This window comes from Carassius auratus, chromosome 32 (assembly GCF_003368295.1).
Source record: "Carassius auratus strain Wakin chromosome 32, ASM336829v1, whole genome shotgun sequence".
Classification (NCBI taxonomy): Eukaryota; Metazoa; Chordata; class Actinopteri; order Cypriniformes; family Cyprinidae; genus Carassius; species Carassius auratus.
The window spans coordinates 29,477,225-29,494,353 of record NC_039274.1 but is presented as its reverse complement, the minus strand read 5'-3'; the positions used below and the strand labels follow the sequence as shown (position 1 = coordinate 29,494,353).

Below are 17,129 nucleotides of genomic sequence, written 5' to 3'. Positions count from 1 at the left end.
ACTTGAAAGGTTAATAGAGCTGTAGAAGATAAGCTACTACATCAGATGTGTAATTTGTAAACGTGTATGCACCTTGTGTTTTCAAGTGATGTATACTAGGGTTGCCGCGGTGAGCAATGATGAAAATTTCCCACCGGTTAATCGCCGTGTGACGACACGGGTAATACCGGTATCACCATGGGGGGAGGGGTGTCCTCTCTTCCTTGTTTTTAAATCGCTTATAAATGCGTGCGCATTAAACATTCACTTTCGAATTAGTGGCATTTGGCAATCCGGTGTCAATTGCTTCAATGGACAAAAAAAAAAACTTAAATGTGATATACGAATAAAAATACCAACATATATATAACAAAAAATATCTGAAATCGGCAAACTGTGGACCCAAACAAATAAGAACCATAGAACGACCTACTGCTTAGTCAATATTAAAAAGTTTTTTAAACGAATAAGAAAATAAAATGGGCCTAAATAAATTACATAGTTTAAATAAGATAAAACCATATAAATAAGAAACGAATATAAAATAAAAACTTAAGCTCACTAAATAAAAACACCATAAATTTGCATTTATTAACAGTTCTTCCAGAGTTTTTTTGTTTTGTTTTTTGTTTTGGGCTGCGGCTCGACGTGGGGTTCCTCATTTTGTTCTCCCTCTTCTCTCACGGGGTTCCTACCGAGAATTACCATTTCTTTGTCTCTTTTTAACATTCGGGTCGTAGTCGCCCCGGTAGTGCGGGTCCAGGAAATATCGTCTTGCTCATAAGCTGCTGGCTTGCTTCTGGCAGAGCTTCATATTTCTTGTCTAAAGGTGGTCACAAACCGGATGAGAAGCGATACGCCGTGTCTAGTACATCTCGAGGTCGCGCACACCGGATGCGCAAATTCTATATGCACAAGCTCAATTTCCAGCTAATTTAATATAAAACTATGCAGATGGCGCGGCAGGAATTTAAACGGCATCCTGAGTCATAGCTGGGCAGCGTGGACAGATGCCGAATGTCGCTGCTGGTGTTCATACACTCATAGAAAACAATGTGTTTGAATTTTAAAGACGTGGTGCTGCGCTTCTCGTCCGGTGTGCAACCCCCTTAAAATAGACATGATGCCGGCTTTCAGGTTGGCTGTCAGTTGTCTGTCTTCATCCAATGTGGCCAATGTGGCGGCTTCAATGAGATGCAGCACAGGGAGAAGAGATGACGCAGTTATGCTGTGACGTGACTCTCTTGGCACGAAGCATTGTAGCTGCGTTCAGTTTTAATTATAGTGTATGCTTTCTGTTAAACTAAATTATTTATGATTATTATTTTTACTTCAAATAAATATTTTAAGAAAAAACAAATACATAAAAAAAAAATCAAAACGACGGTGGAGATGGTGTCACGGTGGGAAAGTGATGTAACCAGTGTTGCAGCTTAAAACCGGTTACACAGTCAACACTGTCTATCGTGGCAAGACTAATGTATACATTTCTAATCCAATTTCTCTCTGGCATCAGAAAGAAGGCGGCAGGCACTGTTCATCTGTTTGAAGGACAAACTAAAGCAACGTGACCAGTGCCTGTTCCCAACAGTTGAAATCTGCAGGAAGCCGCTGCCACTTAGAATGCAGCTCTTTTTTTAGCCCAGTCTCTGTGATGTTAGCAATCGCTGCCCATCAGCTTCAATGAGTATCTGGAGGTAAATGTTCTGCAAACTGAGTCTTTGCAATTGAACAGGCGTCCATGCTTTCATCTGGGTTCCATTTTCGACTAATCCCAAAGCTGTACTAGTGTGATCCCAGCTGCAAGACTTGCCAAGCCCCCTCGGCCCACATGAAACGGCCTGCAATCCCTCACAATCACTCGAGCCGCCTGTAACCTCTTCTTTTCACATGTGACAAAAGAATACTGGTGCCCAATAACAAGCTCTTCCTGAGTAATTGTTTCTAACCCGCACACTTTCACATCCGGGATGATAATAACGGCCTTGGTTTTAGGTGGTGAAGTTTGTCTCTGCATAATGCATTTCAAAGTATAGATGAAGAGATTTAAATTGGACTTCTTGGCACCATATTTCAGACCTTGGAGAGTCTGGTTGGATTTGGTTTGTGCAAATCTGCCTTCAAAGAAACAAGCCAAAAGTTGAGAACCTGGTCATTTGCGGCTTGTTCTAAATAGCAGGTGAACACTGACTAACCTCAAGCAAATATTCGGAATAAAAAATTAGTCTTGTTGTCCTGCCTATTTACTTTAACAAATCACAAAGGCTCGACATGCACTGAAGCCTGCTCAAAATTAGATCAGAGCATTCAGACTGAGCTTATACACCCCACACCCCTGTGTTCTTCTTGAGTCATCTTACCACTTACATGTCACAAGTGGTACATTAATTAATTTCCCCTCTGCTTTTGGTGTCAGGCACCTCAAAGAAATTTCCATTGGCATATAAAGTTTTTTATTAGCAGGATGGTTGACTGATGTTGTATGAAGGATGGCTGTGTCCATGGTGACAGAGCGTGGTGAACTCTGCGAGAGAGCTGATTAACCACCGCTCTCTATTTGCGGGCACCTTCAGCAGCTGCTGGATAGGAGGGTGTAATGAGCCCACAGCCTTTCTGTAGGCTATCAGCGCTATAGCATCTCTGCTTGCGGCTCTCATTTCGTGAGGCCTTTTTAGTTTTTTTTTATCAAACACACACCTTAAAGGTGTTATTAGTACGGTTATGAGGAAAATTTTAATGAAGGTGAGAATTTTATGTAGACAAAGTGAAATATTTGATGTTTTCTCTCCTTTTTTTTTTTGATAGAAATGAAAATGTCATTGGCTTTGGCTACAGAGTTTAGGATCTGTACACCAGATGCAAATTCTTTCACACTTAATCTCTTCAGACAAGGTCCTTATTTGTCATTCAGCATTGGTGAGTTTTTTTTGAAAGCTTGAATTAGTCTTTAAATTAGTCTTAAACTTAAAGTTGAAGCACTCTTTTTCATTAGAATTGCACCAAGCTGTTTGCTATTTGTTGCTTCGCTTTGTATCTCTTCTCTACTGACAAAATAGAAGAGACCATGAACGGTAAAGAAAGTCTGTGTACTCCGTCTGCGTTCAGTCTTCATCCTTCAGGCCAATAAACAGCAGTCTTCATGACCGCATCAGAGGCCCTTTAAGCACTCGCAGTATTTACTTTACAGCGTCACTTGATCTGGGCTCCAGTCTGTGCATCTTTGGGAGTTTACAGGCTGTTTTAAAGCGGGCCAGGAAGATGAGCCAAGCCCCACACTGGCAGGAGACAGCCACTGACGCCGATAGCGTCCCAGCACCCCTGCTTCTCCCCTGTCCTGCCAGGACTCATCTGCACCCCTGCTGCAGCAGAGTTCATTGGAGTGCAATCATAAAATTGCACTCTCGACAAAACAGCTTGGGATAAACAGCAACAGAAGAGATCCAAAATAGATCGGAATAGTGCTTATTAATAGGTGTATCACTTTACATTAAAACTTGAGCTTGCTTTGATGCTGGTCTAATGGATTAACAGGCTCAGTAAGCTGGTTTTATAAGTACCAGAACTGTGGAGGGATCATTCAGAATAATGTTGAAATAATATAAAATACGAATATGAGCCAATATATAGTTATATACCCAAGAGAAAGAGTTTCGATCTAATATTTAACTATTTTGCAGTTCCAATTTTAAGTATGTCCAGAAATGATTCTGAATATTATGAAGTGAATATAAGATGGGTCTGAGAAATATTGTGTAATCGAGATCTCTGTTTTTGGGCTGTGTGGATTGAGATCTTCAGTAATAGACAGAAAACTGATGTTGACTGTCTCTTGATGAGATTAAACATACTGAGTTGGTGTTAACTAGACCTAATGGTAATAACAATTACTGTTCTATAAATGCTTGACACTGGAATTCAAGTTCTCAGTTTCTATACGTATTTTGTAGTAATGGAAATATTAAGAGCTGTTGTTGTTTTGACCAAGCTTCAGTGAATACCATATGTTTGCATTTTATTTCAAGAAGAACACCAGGAAGTTTAACATTCTAATCAAATTCAGATACAGAACAGTTAACAGGAAAAGGATGGACGGATGCCATGGAATGACAAAGAGCCTGAAGCAAGGAAGTATTTTATTTAGCTCTTAATATCTGACCACAGTGCATTGGGTCTTCATGTTGTCATCTTCTGCTGTCTGCCAGATTTCACTAAGGTCAGCTAAGGAAAACATTCTTTCTTAATCCATTCCCTTTAGAAATTTAGACTACTGCAAGGAATGTAGCACCTATACACACAAAGCCTTCAGCAGATTATGCTGCGATAGAAGTTTTACAGGACTGTCACGATAGAGATGCTTTATTGGGTAAGTTCAGCTGATAGCAGTTCTCTAGGCTATAGAGAGTGAGATCTTGGCTTCTGACTTATTGACCTAAAACCTCTCCTTCAGACAAAAAATAAAAATAAAATTAGGAGAAGTTTTAGGTGAATGTTTAACAACCAACAAAGTTTAGAGCAGAGTTAAGAAACAGCTGCCATGACCATTCACTCTGCTAAACATTCATCTAAAACTTCTCCTTCAGACCTCAAAAAATGATATATATAATTTTATTTTTATTTTTTGAGGTCTGAAGGAGAAGTTTTAGGTGAATGTTTAGCGCAGTGAAAGGTCGTGGCAGCTGTTTCTTAACTCTGCTCTAAACTTTGTTGGTTGTGTTCTTGACATTCCATGCCACTTTTAATCACCTACCCTCCACTGCTGGTTATTCACATTCTTAGTAATCTTTCAAGTTTATAGTCCATGCGTGTTTCCAAATAAAGCCATGTTTTGTCCTAGGTTGCTGATTGTCTTTACTGCACTTCAAGTCATTAAATAGGTCATGGAAAGTACTTGCATTTGTTGTAAAGGTAAGAAAACAGGTACACTGAATTTGAGTTTCCCACTGAATCATTGTTTTTTTGTTGTTGTTGTTTTTTTATCTTAACAGAAATGGTCAAGTGTGAACAGTCCACTTTTCCTTCCTCTCATACCGCCGCGTTCACCTGGGTTCACGGCTGTGGTCTTGACCTATGATCGAATCGAAAGTCTCTTTAGGGTCATCACCGAGATCTCCAAGGTGCCAAGCTTGGCCAAATTACTGGTGGTGTGGAACAACCAGAACAAGAGCCCCCCTGAAGGTTAGTGTCACATTGTTGTAGGGTTGCATTGTATATTTGTACCATATGTAATTTTAAATGCTGTATTTTTGTGTTTTCTTGGTTTTTGCCATACTTGTTCAGGATAAAAATATATAAAAAGAATAATAAAAATAATAATTTAGCTTGACTAAATGTATTTTATTTGTTAAGCAAGTTGAATTTCATAAGAGATTGACTAAATCTACACTGTTGTTCTGACTGCTTCAGTTATTATGGAATGAAAATGTGACACTCGTATGAAATGCAGTGGTGTGGCTTTCACAAAAGACATGAAACCCCTGATATGGAACAGATGAATGATAAGCCAGTGAATAGCCAAATTGTGTTCCTCTTGAAGTTGGAGAATTGAAAGCATGGTATGCTTTGGGCTGTGGCCAAACCTCTCTGGTTTATCTTCAGATACAGAGTGTTTGGTAGCACTGTTCCTGACATGTAGATGAACATAAGTAGATGGCAGAAATGTTGCTTTTCTCATTGACTGACTAAGAGCTGTTGATATGGGTCCTATTACTCCTGACTAGACGAATTAAGTGTATTTTAATTCATTGTGATATATGGCCTGTTTTAACCAGACGTCCACCCTTAAATTTTATTGTCAAACCAAAAGGATAGTTTCCATAACGGTCTCCCTTTCCTATGGCTGTTGTCAAAATTATGGCCCATTAGACCTGTCAGAATAAGCTGATATTAGTAGTAATTTATTGTGGCTCTGCCTCTAATGATACTAGACGATTAGGTTTTCGTCTGTTTATGAAGTCTCTTGGAAATTTGGTAAGAGGACTGGGGCATTAAATATATCCTCTCCATAGATTTGTGTAATGCCATTATGAAGGGAAATACTTTGAAGTAGACGTTTGATTCGCTGTTGCCTTTGATTAGAGGCATCAGTGAAGCCAGGCTCAAGCTTTGTGACCCATTAGAATTAATAAGGTCTGTTCACGGGTCAACCAGGGGCTCAGGCCCTGATGAGGATGGATTTCCTCCATACCCTTTTCCATTGCTGGTAATGTTTGTTTATTTCAAACAGCTTAAGCTGCCCAAGACTTGACTGTTTGTCATTTTAATGAGGCGCTGGCGACTTCTGACAATAGGACTGCATTTAGAGAATTTCTCAATGGGCTTAATACTTGGATGGAAGGAGAGCTTTTCTATGGTGGTGTCAGAGGGGATATAATTTGGTAAAGCTCTTTTAAAATGGTTGTACATAAAGTACAGCCCAAGGGAAAAAATCAGTACAGGGCAAGGAAGTGATTATAGGCCATTAAAATCTTTCATTAAATGTTATTTGACGCTTGTTCTTATGGTGCAGATTTATTATGTGTTAATGTCTAAGCTTGTGCATTGTGCAGCTCTGGATTTACCAGTTCGTTTTAGTTGTTAAAATGTTGCTTGTCTTGGTAGTCCATCTTGTCTGTGTTTTTTGTTACTTGTCGGTGTCTTTGTTGAATCCTCCGTGCCAGGCTTGGATGTGGTGACAGAATCCGTTTACTTGCATGTGAAAATCTGGCCCTTCTTTCATCCTTTGTCTGAGGCCAGGGAGGTTTTCCGGCAGTTAGGAAATACTTTTTCTGTTCTTTTTTTTCTTTTTCTTTTTTTCTTTTATAGTTTGTTGTGTGATCTTGTGGAGTAAACTATAGGCTGAATTGCATTGACCTACCGGAGATGAGCTCATTCCAGATCTATTAAGATTTCCAGGGTCTATACCCCGACTTCAGTAGACTTTCTCTCGTCAGTTTTATTAGGTGACACTGTGTGTGTCATCTGTCTTCTGCATGCTCTGAACTCCTCCCAAGCTCTTACACAACTGAAAATAAAGAGCGTTGTCTCTTCTGCCCTGAGAAGAATGTAAAAGTGTGGTTAGATTCATATGTGTTTTTACTCAGTGATGTGTTTAGATTTATCCACCCACATTCTCTTTTCCATAGTTACTGCCATCTCTCATAGTTTTTCATCTTGAATCTGACAGTGTATTATTATTAGCTCACTGTTTTCTTTCTCTCTGTAACAGAGTCACTTTGGCCCAAAGTCACAGTACCTCTTAAAGTGGTCCGCACCAAAGAAAACAAGCTCAGCAATCGCTTCTTCCCATTTGATGAGATCGAAACAGAAGCTGTCCTGGCCATTGATGATGACATCATCATGTTGACCTCAGATGAGCTGCAGTTTGGATATGAGGTAGTAAAAGCTATTTGTGTACTACTAGTACTATGTACTACAACAAAGTAGGTTTACTATACAGGTCTATCTAAAAAAAAAATGAATATCATGGAAAAGTTCTTTATTTTTTGTCATTTAGTTGGAAAAAAAGCTAACTTTTTTATACTATAGATTCATTGCACACAAATTGAAATATTTCAAGAGTTTTTTGTTTTAATTCTGATGGTTATGACTTACAGCTTAGGAAAATTAAAAATTCAGTGTCTCAAAAAAAATATTTTAGAATATCAAAAAAAGATTTACAGAACAGAAATGTTCAAGATCTCCATAGCAGGTTTAATTATGCACTCAATACATGGTTGGAGCTCCTTTTGAACGAATTAGTGCTTCAATGCAGTGTGGCACTGAGATCAGCCTGTGGCATTGCTGAGGCTTTAATGAAGCCCAGGTTGCTTTGATAGCTGCCTTCAGCTCCTCTGTATTGTTTGTCAGATGTTACTTATCTTCCTCTTCACAATATCCCATAGATTCACTGTGAGGTTCAGTTCAGGTGAGTTGGCTGGCCAATCAAGCAATACCAGGGTCAGCAAACCACTTGGAAGTGGTTTTGGCACTGTGGGCTGTGAGATCAGCATCTCCATAAAGCTTGTCAGAAGATGGAAGCTTAAAGTACTCCAAAATCTCCTGGTAGATAGCTGCATTGACTTTGGACTTGATAAAACACAATGGAGCAACACCAGCAGACATCACAGCACCCCGAATCATCACTGACTTCAGAAAACTTCACACTGGACTTTGGATTCTGTGCCTCTCCAGTCTGCGTCTAGACTCCAGACCTTGATTTCCTAATGAAATGCTAAATTTACTTTAATCTTAAAATAGTACTTTAGACCACTGAGAAACAATCCAGTTCTTTTTCTCCTTACCCCAGGTGAAATGCTTCTGACGTTTTTTCTGGTTCAGGAGTGGCTTGGTTCTAGGAATGTGACAGCTGTAGCCCTTTTCCTGAAGACGTCTGAGTGTGGTGATTAATGCGCTGACTCCGGCTTCAGTCCACTCATTGTGAAGCTCTTCAAGTTCTTGAATCTGTTTTTCCTGACAATCTTTCCCAAGGCTGTGGTCATCCCTGTTGCTTGTGCATCTTTTCCTACCACACTTTTTCCTTCCAGTCAACTTTCTATGAATATATTTTGATACAGCACTCTGTGAACAGTAAGCCCTTTCAGCAATGACCTTCTGTGGCTTACCCTCCTTGTGGAGGGTCTTTCCCATAATTGTGGTTACATGTTCTAAACTAGACAAAAGGTACCCAGTATCTATACTCAAAATTATTCAAACTAATCAAGTTCAAAATGGAATATTAAATTTTTTGGAGATGCTGAAATTTTTATTTTCCTAAGCTGTGTGTGTGGAAACTGTGAGTAGTTGCCTAAATACACAGTATTTCCAGGGGTTGTATCTGGATCAGCCAGGGATTAATTGTCTTCTCCACATGCACAGTGATGATAGAGCAGAACTGTGATCCCAATACCTCTTTGGGTCACTCCTACTTAAAGTTGAGCTTACATGCATTGCAGGATTTTTGAGCAACCCTCTGTTGCATAAATCTGTGCTCGGCATCTCAAAGCATTCCTAACAGTTGAAGTCTCTCTTTTTATAATTTACTTTTTCTTTTTATATATATGAAGGATGACAGGACAAGCAATGCTGTCCATGGCTACAGGCTTGCCTTCAACTCACCTGCAGGCATTTATGCACTATTGAGAGAATGAAGCGTAATTTATGGATAATTGTATGAAATGGAAGACAGCTTTAGACATGGCTGCCTGGCTAAAACACTAGCTGCTTTTGCCACAGGGGAATAACATTCAAGAATTTCAATATCGTATCATGTATGTCTGCCTGTCTTTTTTGGGATTAACTAACATTTAGACCTAAACTTCATTGATTTAACCCTAGATATTCAATGTTTAGCATCCTTTGAAGCAAGCATTATCTAAAACAACTCTAATTGTTGAACAATTGACTAATCCTTTAAAGGATTTTGTGATGTGTTTATATAATGTCTCATATGTGTTCTTTGTGTCTGTGTTTAGGTATGGCGTGAGTTTCCAGATAGGCTGGTTGGATATCCCGGACGGCTCCACTTATGGGACCACGAAATGGGCAAATGGAAATATGAATCTGAGTGGACCAATGAAGTGTCAATGGTCTTAACTGGAGCTGCGTTCTATCATAAGGTATGGCACAAATAATAGACTCTGCTATCATCTTGTCAATGTCTCTGTCCTCCCTTTATCTCCTTTAGAAATCAAGTCGTCATTTGTAATTCAGTACCCTCAATTAAATTAAAATTAAATTTATCCCTTTTATCCAAAGCGACTTACAGTGCATTCAGGATATCAATTTTTACCTATCATGTGTTCCCGGGGAATCGAACCCCCAAGTTTGCGCTTGATAGTGCAATGCTCTACCAATTGAGCTACAGGAACACTATTAAGGTCATTCTTTTCAGCAAAATGTTTTTGTGTTTCTCACGTTGCCAAAAATGTTTTGACATCAGTTTATTTTTTCTTTTCAGTACTTCAACTATCTCTACACATATAAAATGCCTGGAGACATTAAGAACTGGGTGGATGCTCATATGAACTGTGAGGATATTGCCATGAATTTCCTTGTGGCCAACATCACTGGCAAAGCCCCAATAAAGGTAACATAACCTCAGAGTAAAATATGGTCAGTTGTGTTCTGATGGTGCCTGTTTGTTTTGTTTCTGCAACTCAATCAAATAGGCCATATCATGGAAAACGAAGTTGTTCTTGCTTTTTTGAAATAAGAGTACACAAAGCTCCTTCTTTAGTCCACCCAAATCACTAATGGAAACTAATATCAAAAGCCAAAATCTTCATGGTATTGATACTGAATTTTCTACATATACTACCATTCAAAAAATTTTCTTTTGTTTTTGTAAGAAGTCTCTCAAGCTCGTCAGGCTGCATTTATTTGATAAAAAAATATACAGTTAAAAAAGTAATAAATTGAAATATTATTACAATTTACAACAACTATTTTAGTTGAATTAAAACTCCAGTATTCAGCGTCACACGATTCTTCAGAAATCATTCTAATATGCTTTTTTAATGTTTAAGAAACATTTCCTATTATTATTATCAATGTTGCAAACAGCAGCAACATTAATGTTGAGCTGCTTAATATTTTTATGGAAACTGTGATAAATTTTTTCTGAATCTTTGAAGAATTTCAGGTTCAGCAGCATTCATTTGAAATAGAACTCTTGTTTTAATATTATCAATGTCTTGAATTTTTAGTTATAGCAATTTAATGTGTCTTTGCTGAATAAAAGTATTAATTTCTTTCAAAAATAAATTTTACTGATCCCGGTAACCAAGTCCCATCATATCTATTTAAGAATGCAAGCTTACAACTATTGTGAAATGTATTACTTTCCCCATAGCACTTAGGATTCAACAACAGTCTAGTCATGATATATATATATATCCCTTAAAGGGGAGGTCTAATACTATTTCATGCATTTTGACTTATTTATACTTTTAAACAGTTGGATTCTCATGCTAAACATGGCCAAAGTTTCAAAAACGAGTTGGACGTATTAATGAGTATTTCTGTGCCAAATACACTCCCTCAGGGTTTGTATAAGTTTCATTATTTTTTTTTTATTTTTTTTTGAGTATTGCCCTGTATGATGTCATAAAAAGATGGAATTCCTTTCATGGGCAATTCTCCTGGAAGAGCGTGCGCACAGCAAACAAAGCGAGAGCCAGAGCGTGCACATCATCAACGTGCTTCATTGGGGTTACAGAAGTTGTTGAAAGCACTGCACAGTACTTGCTTGAGAAGCATTTAACTTTTTGTTTTTGACCACAAAATCAACAATATCATTACAGAAGTGAGTTTTTGGTTGTGAGAGAAAGATAACCTTGTTCAGCTTCCCAAAGAACCCAGTGTTAAGGGAACAGTGGGTGCACTTTGTTTTTCTGGGGCAGCAGTGGAGTTGTGCAAGTGTGTTTTTGTTTCTGTTTTACTTATTTCAATGTCACAGCTTGCAGACAATCTCTACGCAAAAGCTTTGCATGCTCTCGACTCTTTAGCTTCGCCCACAGCACGTCTCCAGGAGCAGGACTGTTTTTATAGAGAATCGTGAAGCTGCATCTGTCTTTTATAAATCTAATAAAACTAAAGACTCTTTGGAGATATGAAGGATGCAATACTACTCTATAGGTACTTAAGGTTAACATGAGATTGGCAGAAACTGTGTGTGTTATGTCTACTGTAAAAATCAATGTGGGCGTTCCCTAAAACAATGCGGGCATTCTGACAGTGTTCCCTGGAGCTCTGTCTCTGATCAGCTTTTACCTTTTTCCTCCAGCCTCTACAGTTTGTAGTCTACAGTGTGCTGTTCGGCCTGTAAAGTCCTGGCCTTAACCTCTGTTATCTGGATGCCACTGTCTGCCTCTTTCCTGCACTCTCTGTTTTTCTAAGCTCACTGGGGCACATACATCCTGCAGTCAGTTACACTGTGAACCTTCTCCCCTCTCTCCTCCACATCCCCACTTCACCCACACCTCCCAGTGCTCCAATCCCGTGCCCCACTGTGGAGAGTGTCAGTCAAGTGTGTGTGCTGTTGAAGGATGGATGGGGCAGAGGGGTCATACATCATTCGTCTAATGAGCATGGCAGATACGGTCGTTTAGTTAGGCCACGGGCACGGACGGCTGACTTATATGACCTGTCATCAAGTCATGTCCACCCACTCAGCTCCCAAACACACACACTTCACAGAGGCCCATCATTACAGCCCCAGCTCATTAAACATCTGATAAATGCTTTCAGATTTTTTTGTTTTTTAATATAAGGAGTGTGTCATGATTTCTCAGCCTTAAATTGGGAACTAAAGGCAAATGTCGGTCAGAATTTTTGTTTTGTTTTTGTGACCCTTTTGAGTTTTAGGCACTGAATTAAACATGAAAGTCTGCCTTTTAATGATCTCTCTAATGATATAAAAGTCCTAAAAGTTTGCTTCTGTAAATATAAAAAAAAATGTTTTGACAGATTTATAAATAAATATATATATATATATATATATATATATATATATATATATATATATATATATATATATATATATATATATATATATATATATATTATATAACTTAAGACATCATTAACAAATAAAAATATAATATATTTGTTATGGAGTCTATATATTTAACAGTATATTTGCAGTTTTGGTTGAATACCTTTCAAAAGTTACTGAAAAGTTTATCCTCATGTATATTTAAATATACTTCATCATTATTATTGTTATTAATATTCATGTAATTTATAGTAAAATTGCAAAAAAGAAAAAAAAATCCCAAAAATGCATGTACAGTAACTTAACTCCAGTCCTCCTTTGGTACCCAACTCCCATAAAGTTATATATTAAACCATATTTTAACCATATTAAAAACTCTGAGTTGAATCAGGTGTTTTAATTAATGAGACATCTAAAACATTCTGGTAGGTGGGTCACCAGGACTATAGTTGAGAAGACCAAAAATGTATTAGGACAAACTTTGAGGGACTTTTTTTGTAAGATGGAGACACACACACACACACACAAACACACACAAAAAGCACTACATCAATTTCACTAAAACTAACTGTAAACTGAGATTTAGTTTGAGATTGAAAACAAAAAAGTCATTGTGACTTATGAATAAACGATCAAAAACATCACATTTGTTTTTCTCTCTTTCTCTAGGTCACTCCTCGGAAGAAATTCAAGTGCCCGGAGTGCACAGCGATTGACGGGCTGTCCCTGGACCAGACACACATGGTGGAGAGGTACAGTATAAACAGGGATTCCCCTTTAGTTGGGCAGAGGAGGCTCTGGCAGCATTCTTGGCTTCTGAAACGCATTGTGGGTTTAACCAACAATTGGCTCATTGTAGCACAGTACAGGAGATACTTTCCTGTGCTTTCAGATCAAAACATTCAAATTCACTGGACCTTACGAAAAAACATTCCTTCTCAAGTAACTGTGACTTTCCTCTCTGTCAGAGGTTCACCACAAATCATTGATTCATTCTGTGTTTCAATTCAAGGATGAACCAGGCTTAGCATGCATCAGAAAGGCTTGAATTGATTTTCCTTGAAAATCACAACCGTTTCCTCATCCACTGAAGCATAATCAGTCTTGATGATTGGTTTCATACTTCCAAACTGTGTTTGAGACATTAAAGCAGTCGAAGCAGCCTGCGAGAGAGTGTTTGACCTTGAAGTGAATACGGAGTTAGTAGCAGCCAATCAGGGACTCCGTTGACTGCTGAACTTTTCCAGGGGTCACACTTGTTTAGATTGATGAAGGGGATTCTGCCTCTGGTTATGCTTCTCTCTCGATACATTTCCTGTCATAAGTGCAGGGTCCCGGGAATGCCAGGGATTTTGAAAACGTTGTGCATGTACCTCATGATTCAGATGACTCTACAAAACACTGGTTAGGTTCTACCATGAATGTTTTTTCCTCATCATCCATTTCTGGAAGACAGATTTCCCAGCATTGGCATCAGAATTGTCCATGTTTTCCTTTTTCCTCCAGTCTTTCAGCCTCTTTCTTTTTCCTTTCCAGATCTGAGTGCATAAACAAGTTCGCCTCTGTGTTTGGCACCATGCCTCTGAAGGTTGTCGAGCACCGTGCCGATCCTGTACTCTATAAAGACGACTTCCCTGAGAAACTCAAAAGTTTCCCCAACATTGGTAGTCTGTGACAGTACTACAACTCTTTCCCACCACTTTTATTTCACAGACGGTCTATGGACACTCCAGGATTTCTCTTTCCTGTTCTCTATCTGACCTAATGACTTTTGAGGAGTGCCATTCCATTAGTTGTTTAATGGGAAATTATGCACTGTATAACTTATTATCATGTTTTCTCTCTTGAGGACGCTTACTGAAACAGGCCGACACGTTGAGTCAGTTGATGATTTCTGTGAGGACAGGTCAGAGTTTGGCTCATTCTAAAACCTTCTTTGTGGCTGACACTTTATCTGTGTGAGGAAAGTGAATGCATAGAGATAATTCACAGCCCACTGGAAAACAGTGGAGGATAAATATATATTAAAGTAAATGTACATTTATAGTTTAACTTTTTTTAATTTTAAAGATATGCATCACGCTGAACGAATTGTAGCAGAAATTAAACTGAATATCTCGGATGTTGTGTTAAGGCCATTAGTTTGTACATGAGATATTGTTTTGCACGGTCGCTGTTAGTGATTTTAATATTACAGTTTGAGTTATATCAGTTTGACATTTCATTTTACATTCAGTTGCTGACTTTTTGAATGTTGCTGGAAAAAAAGTATTTTATATAAATGTTCCCTGTTTAGTCCAGCTCTTATGACTGCCTAATTAAAGCATATTTTGGGTATTGCTAGATGTTAAAAGACAATATTTGCAGAGTTATATACTGTACACCTGATTACAATGTAGTTATATGCCATGAAATTGCAAAGAACTCATTCATACTCCTAATGTTTTTCATATTTCTTTTGATGTCTCCATTTCTTTGAATCGTTTGTTTGTTTTTTACATTAAGATGTATTATTATTATTATATGTAATAAACAGAGTGTGAAAAAATAAATGCTTAATTTAGAGATGTGCATTTTGGTCATTTTGACTGTTAAAGGAGTCATATGACGTTGCTAAAATGAACATTATTTGGTGTATTTGGTGTTGTGTATTTATTTTCCAAATACTGTACATTATTGTTGCTCCTCTATGCCCTGCTTTCTGAAACACACCATTTTTTACAAAGCTCATCTTTCTGAAAAGCGAGGTGTGCTGTGATTGGCCAGCTATCCAGTGCATTACTGATTATAATGACTTATACTGTGCTTTTAGACGTTGTATTGCGTATCGTGCCACGTAAACATAAAACCATGTTTGCATTTGAGATCGGAGAGCCACAAACAACAAGCTCTAACTCTTACTCTACACTGCTTAAAACTCGCTTAAAACTATGTTTGACAGTCATCAGTGGCAAATCCTTTACATATGAAAACATACTTAAAACTGTGAGTCAGAACTACCAGACTGTCCTTGAAAAAGTTGGAAATGCCTCACTTTATAGAAACAGACACCGGCATTTTAGGCTACTCTCACAGGAAATAGTCCTCTGCAAAATGCACTGCACACCTCTGAACTGTTCTGGAACAGTGTTGTAAATACAACTTAAACACTGATTTCAAGTTGTGTCCTCTTTTAAAAGGTCATAGTGGTTTTGTTTTTAACAAAGAAACACACAACGTCTCCGCAACATGGTGCTGGTGGCAACAGCGAGAATAAAAGTTACACCTTCTTTCTCTGGGTGAACATTTGGGCAATGTTATGGAAATCTTTCCACGTTGTGACATAGAAGTGGCGGCGTGATATAATGAGACATTTTAGGAAGGAGTGGTTGACTCTTAACTTTTATAAAGAATAATCTTTGGATTTGAGACTTTAGTCTTTGTAACTTTACAGATCTTTTTTATGCACCAAGAGCTTGTAATTGAAATCACAACATATGACCCCTTTAAAGTGTTTTTTTTTTTAATGGTGGTTTCTTGTATAAATGCATTTTTGACTGTTGCATTGCATTTAGTTTTTTTTATAGTATTTCACAATGTGAAATATTCACAATATGAGTGTGGAATTTTTAAGACCGTGTTGTAAAGTTAAAATAGTCCCATTTTAAAAAGTGTTATAACATCTTTCTTTTGGTTTCAACAAGTTGCACTCAGTGACTAGCTTTTAAATGAATTGTCATCTTTTTTCCAACGGTCTCTGTCTGGGCCCAGAAGCAGATGTCTGAGAGCTTTGAGTGATTTAGGTTCAGAAGCCTGCACGTCTGAGATCAATTCATTTCATCTCCATGGGGAGTGAACTTGTGAAGAGAAATCTATTCCTGTTCTGACTCTTCCTGCATGAAGAAAGTGAAGATCTGGTAAGAGAATTTCAGCAACATGTTAAGTATTGGAAATGTCACTGAATGACCAATTATACACCGAGTGTCAGATTATTTGCAGCTTGTGAAGAGTGTTTTATGCAAAATTTGTCTACTTTAGAAAAATGTGTATGAGAGGGAGCATTTATCTCTTTAAGGCCTATCTGAGCTATCCTTTTCTGCATTATGAAGGCATTTGTCACCTGTTATTAACATGCATTTCATAATCCTCTAATATCAGCAGTTTTTTGTCCACTTTGTTTCGTGCTGCTTTTCTGGATTTATGAATCAAAATCTACATTCATGGACTGCAATTTATTAATAGAATTAATAATATATTGCACAGGGATATTTAGTTTGATTCTGTTTTTAAAGATTTTATTCATCTGGATTTAGATAAAAGTTAGCACACAGAAAATGTCAAATGAAATGAAACATCCATAGTACAATACCCAGCACCTGTAATGGATCAACTTTTAAATGTACGCTTTTTAACCCATTAAAGGAAAGCCTAGTTAAAAGCACAGTCTCTAGCCAACAGGTACTTCATGTCTTTAATGTAATGTAAGATTGCTGTTACATCCAACTCAGAACAGTATGTCAAATGTCCCCGAAAATGTCTTTCTAAAAAAAAAAAAAACAAAGCCTCTTAATTTTTTGAGAGGTTTTGATTAAACTTTAAACAAAATGTACAACTTGCTTTAGCCTGTTTTTCAGATTTGAAAAAAATGTGAGTACACATTTTATAGTGCTATTCCACTCGAGTCAGATGTTCTTGAAGC

General features: G+C 37.8%; 1 protein-coding gene across 1 annotated transcript in view; it reads left to right on the top strand.

The window, feature by feature from the left end:
• The window catches only part of LOC113052033 (exostosin-2), a 33,174-nt gene extending 18,601 nt beyond the window's left edge, over positions 1–14,573 (top strand). Inside the window, exons 10-15 of the mRNA XM_026216294.1 lie at positions 4,965–5,154; positions 7,184–7,350; positions 9,429–9,572; positions 9,914–10,042; positions 13,121–13,203; positions 13,988–14,573. Coding sequence (XP_026072079.1) covers positions 4,965–5,154; positions 7,184–7,350; positions 9,429–9,572; positions 9,914–10,042; positions 13,121–13,203; positions 13,988–14,126 — 852 coding nt within the window. The 3' untranslated portion in view covers positions 14,127–14,573. The remainder of the gene's footprint in view (positions 1–4,964; positions 5,155–7,183; positions 7,351–9,428; positions 9,573–9,913; positions 10,043–13,120; positions 13,204–13,987) is intronic.
• Positions 14,574–17,129: the final 2,556 nt, after the last annotated feature.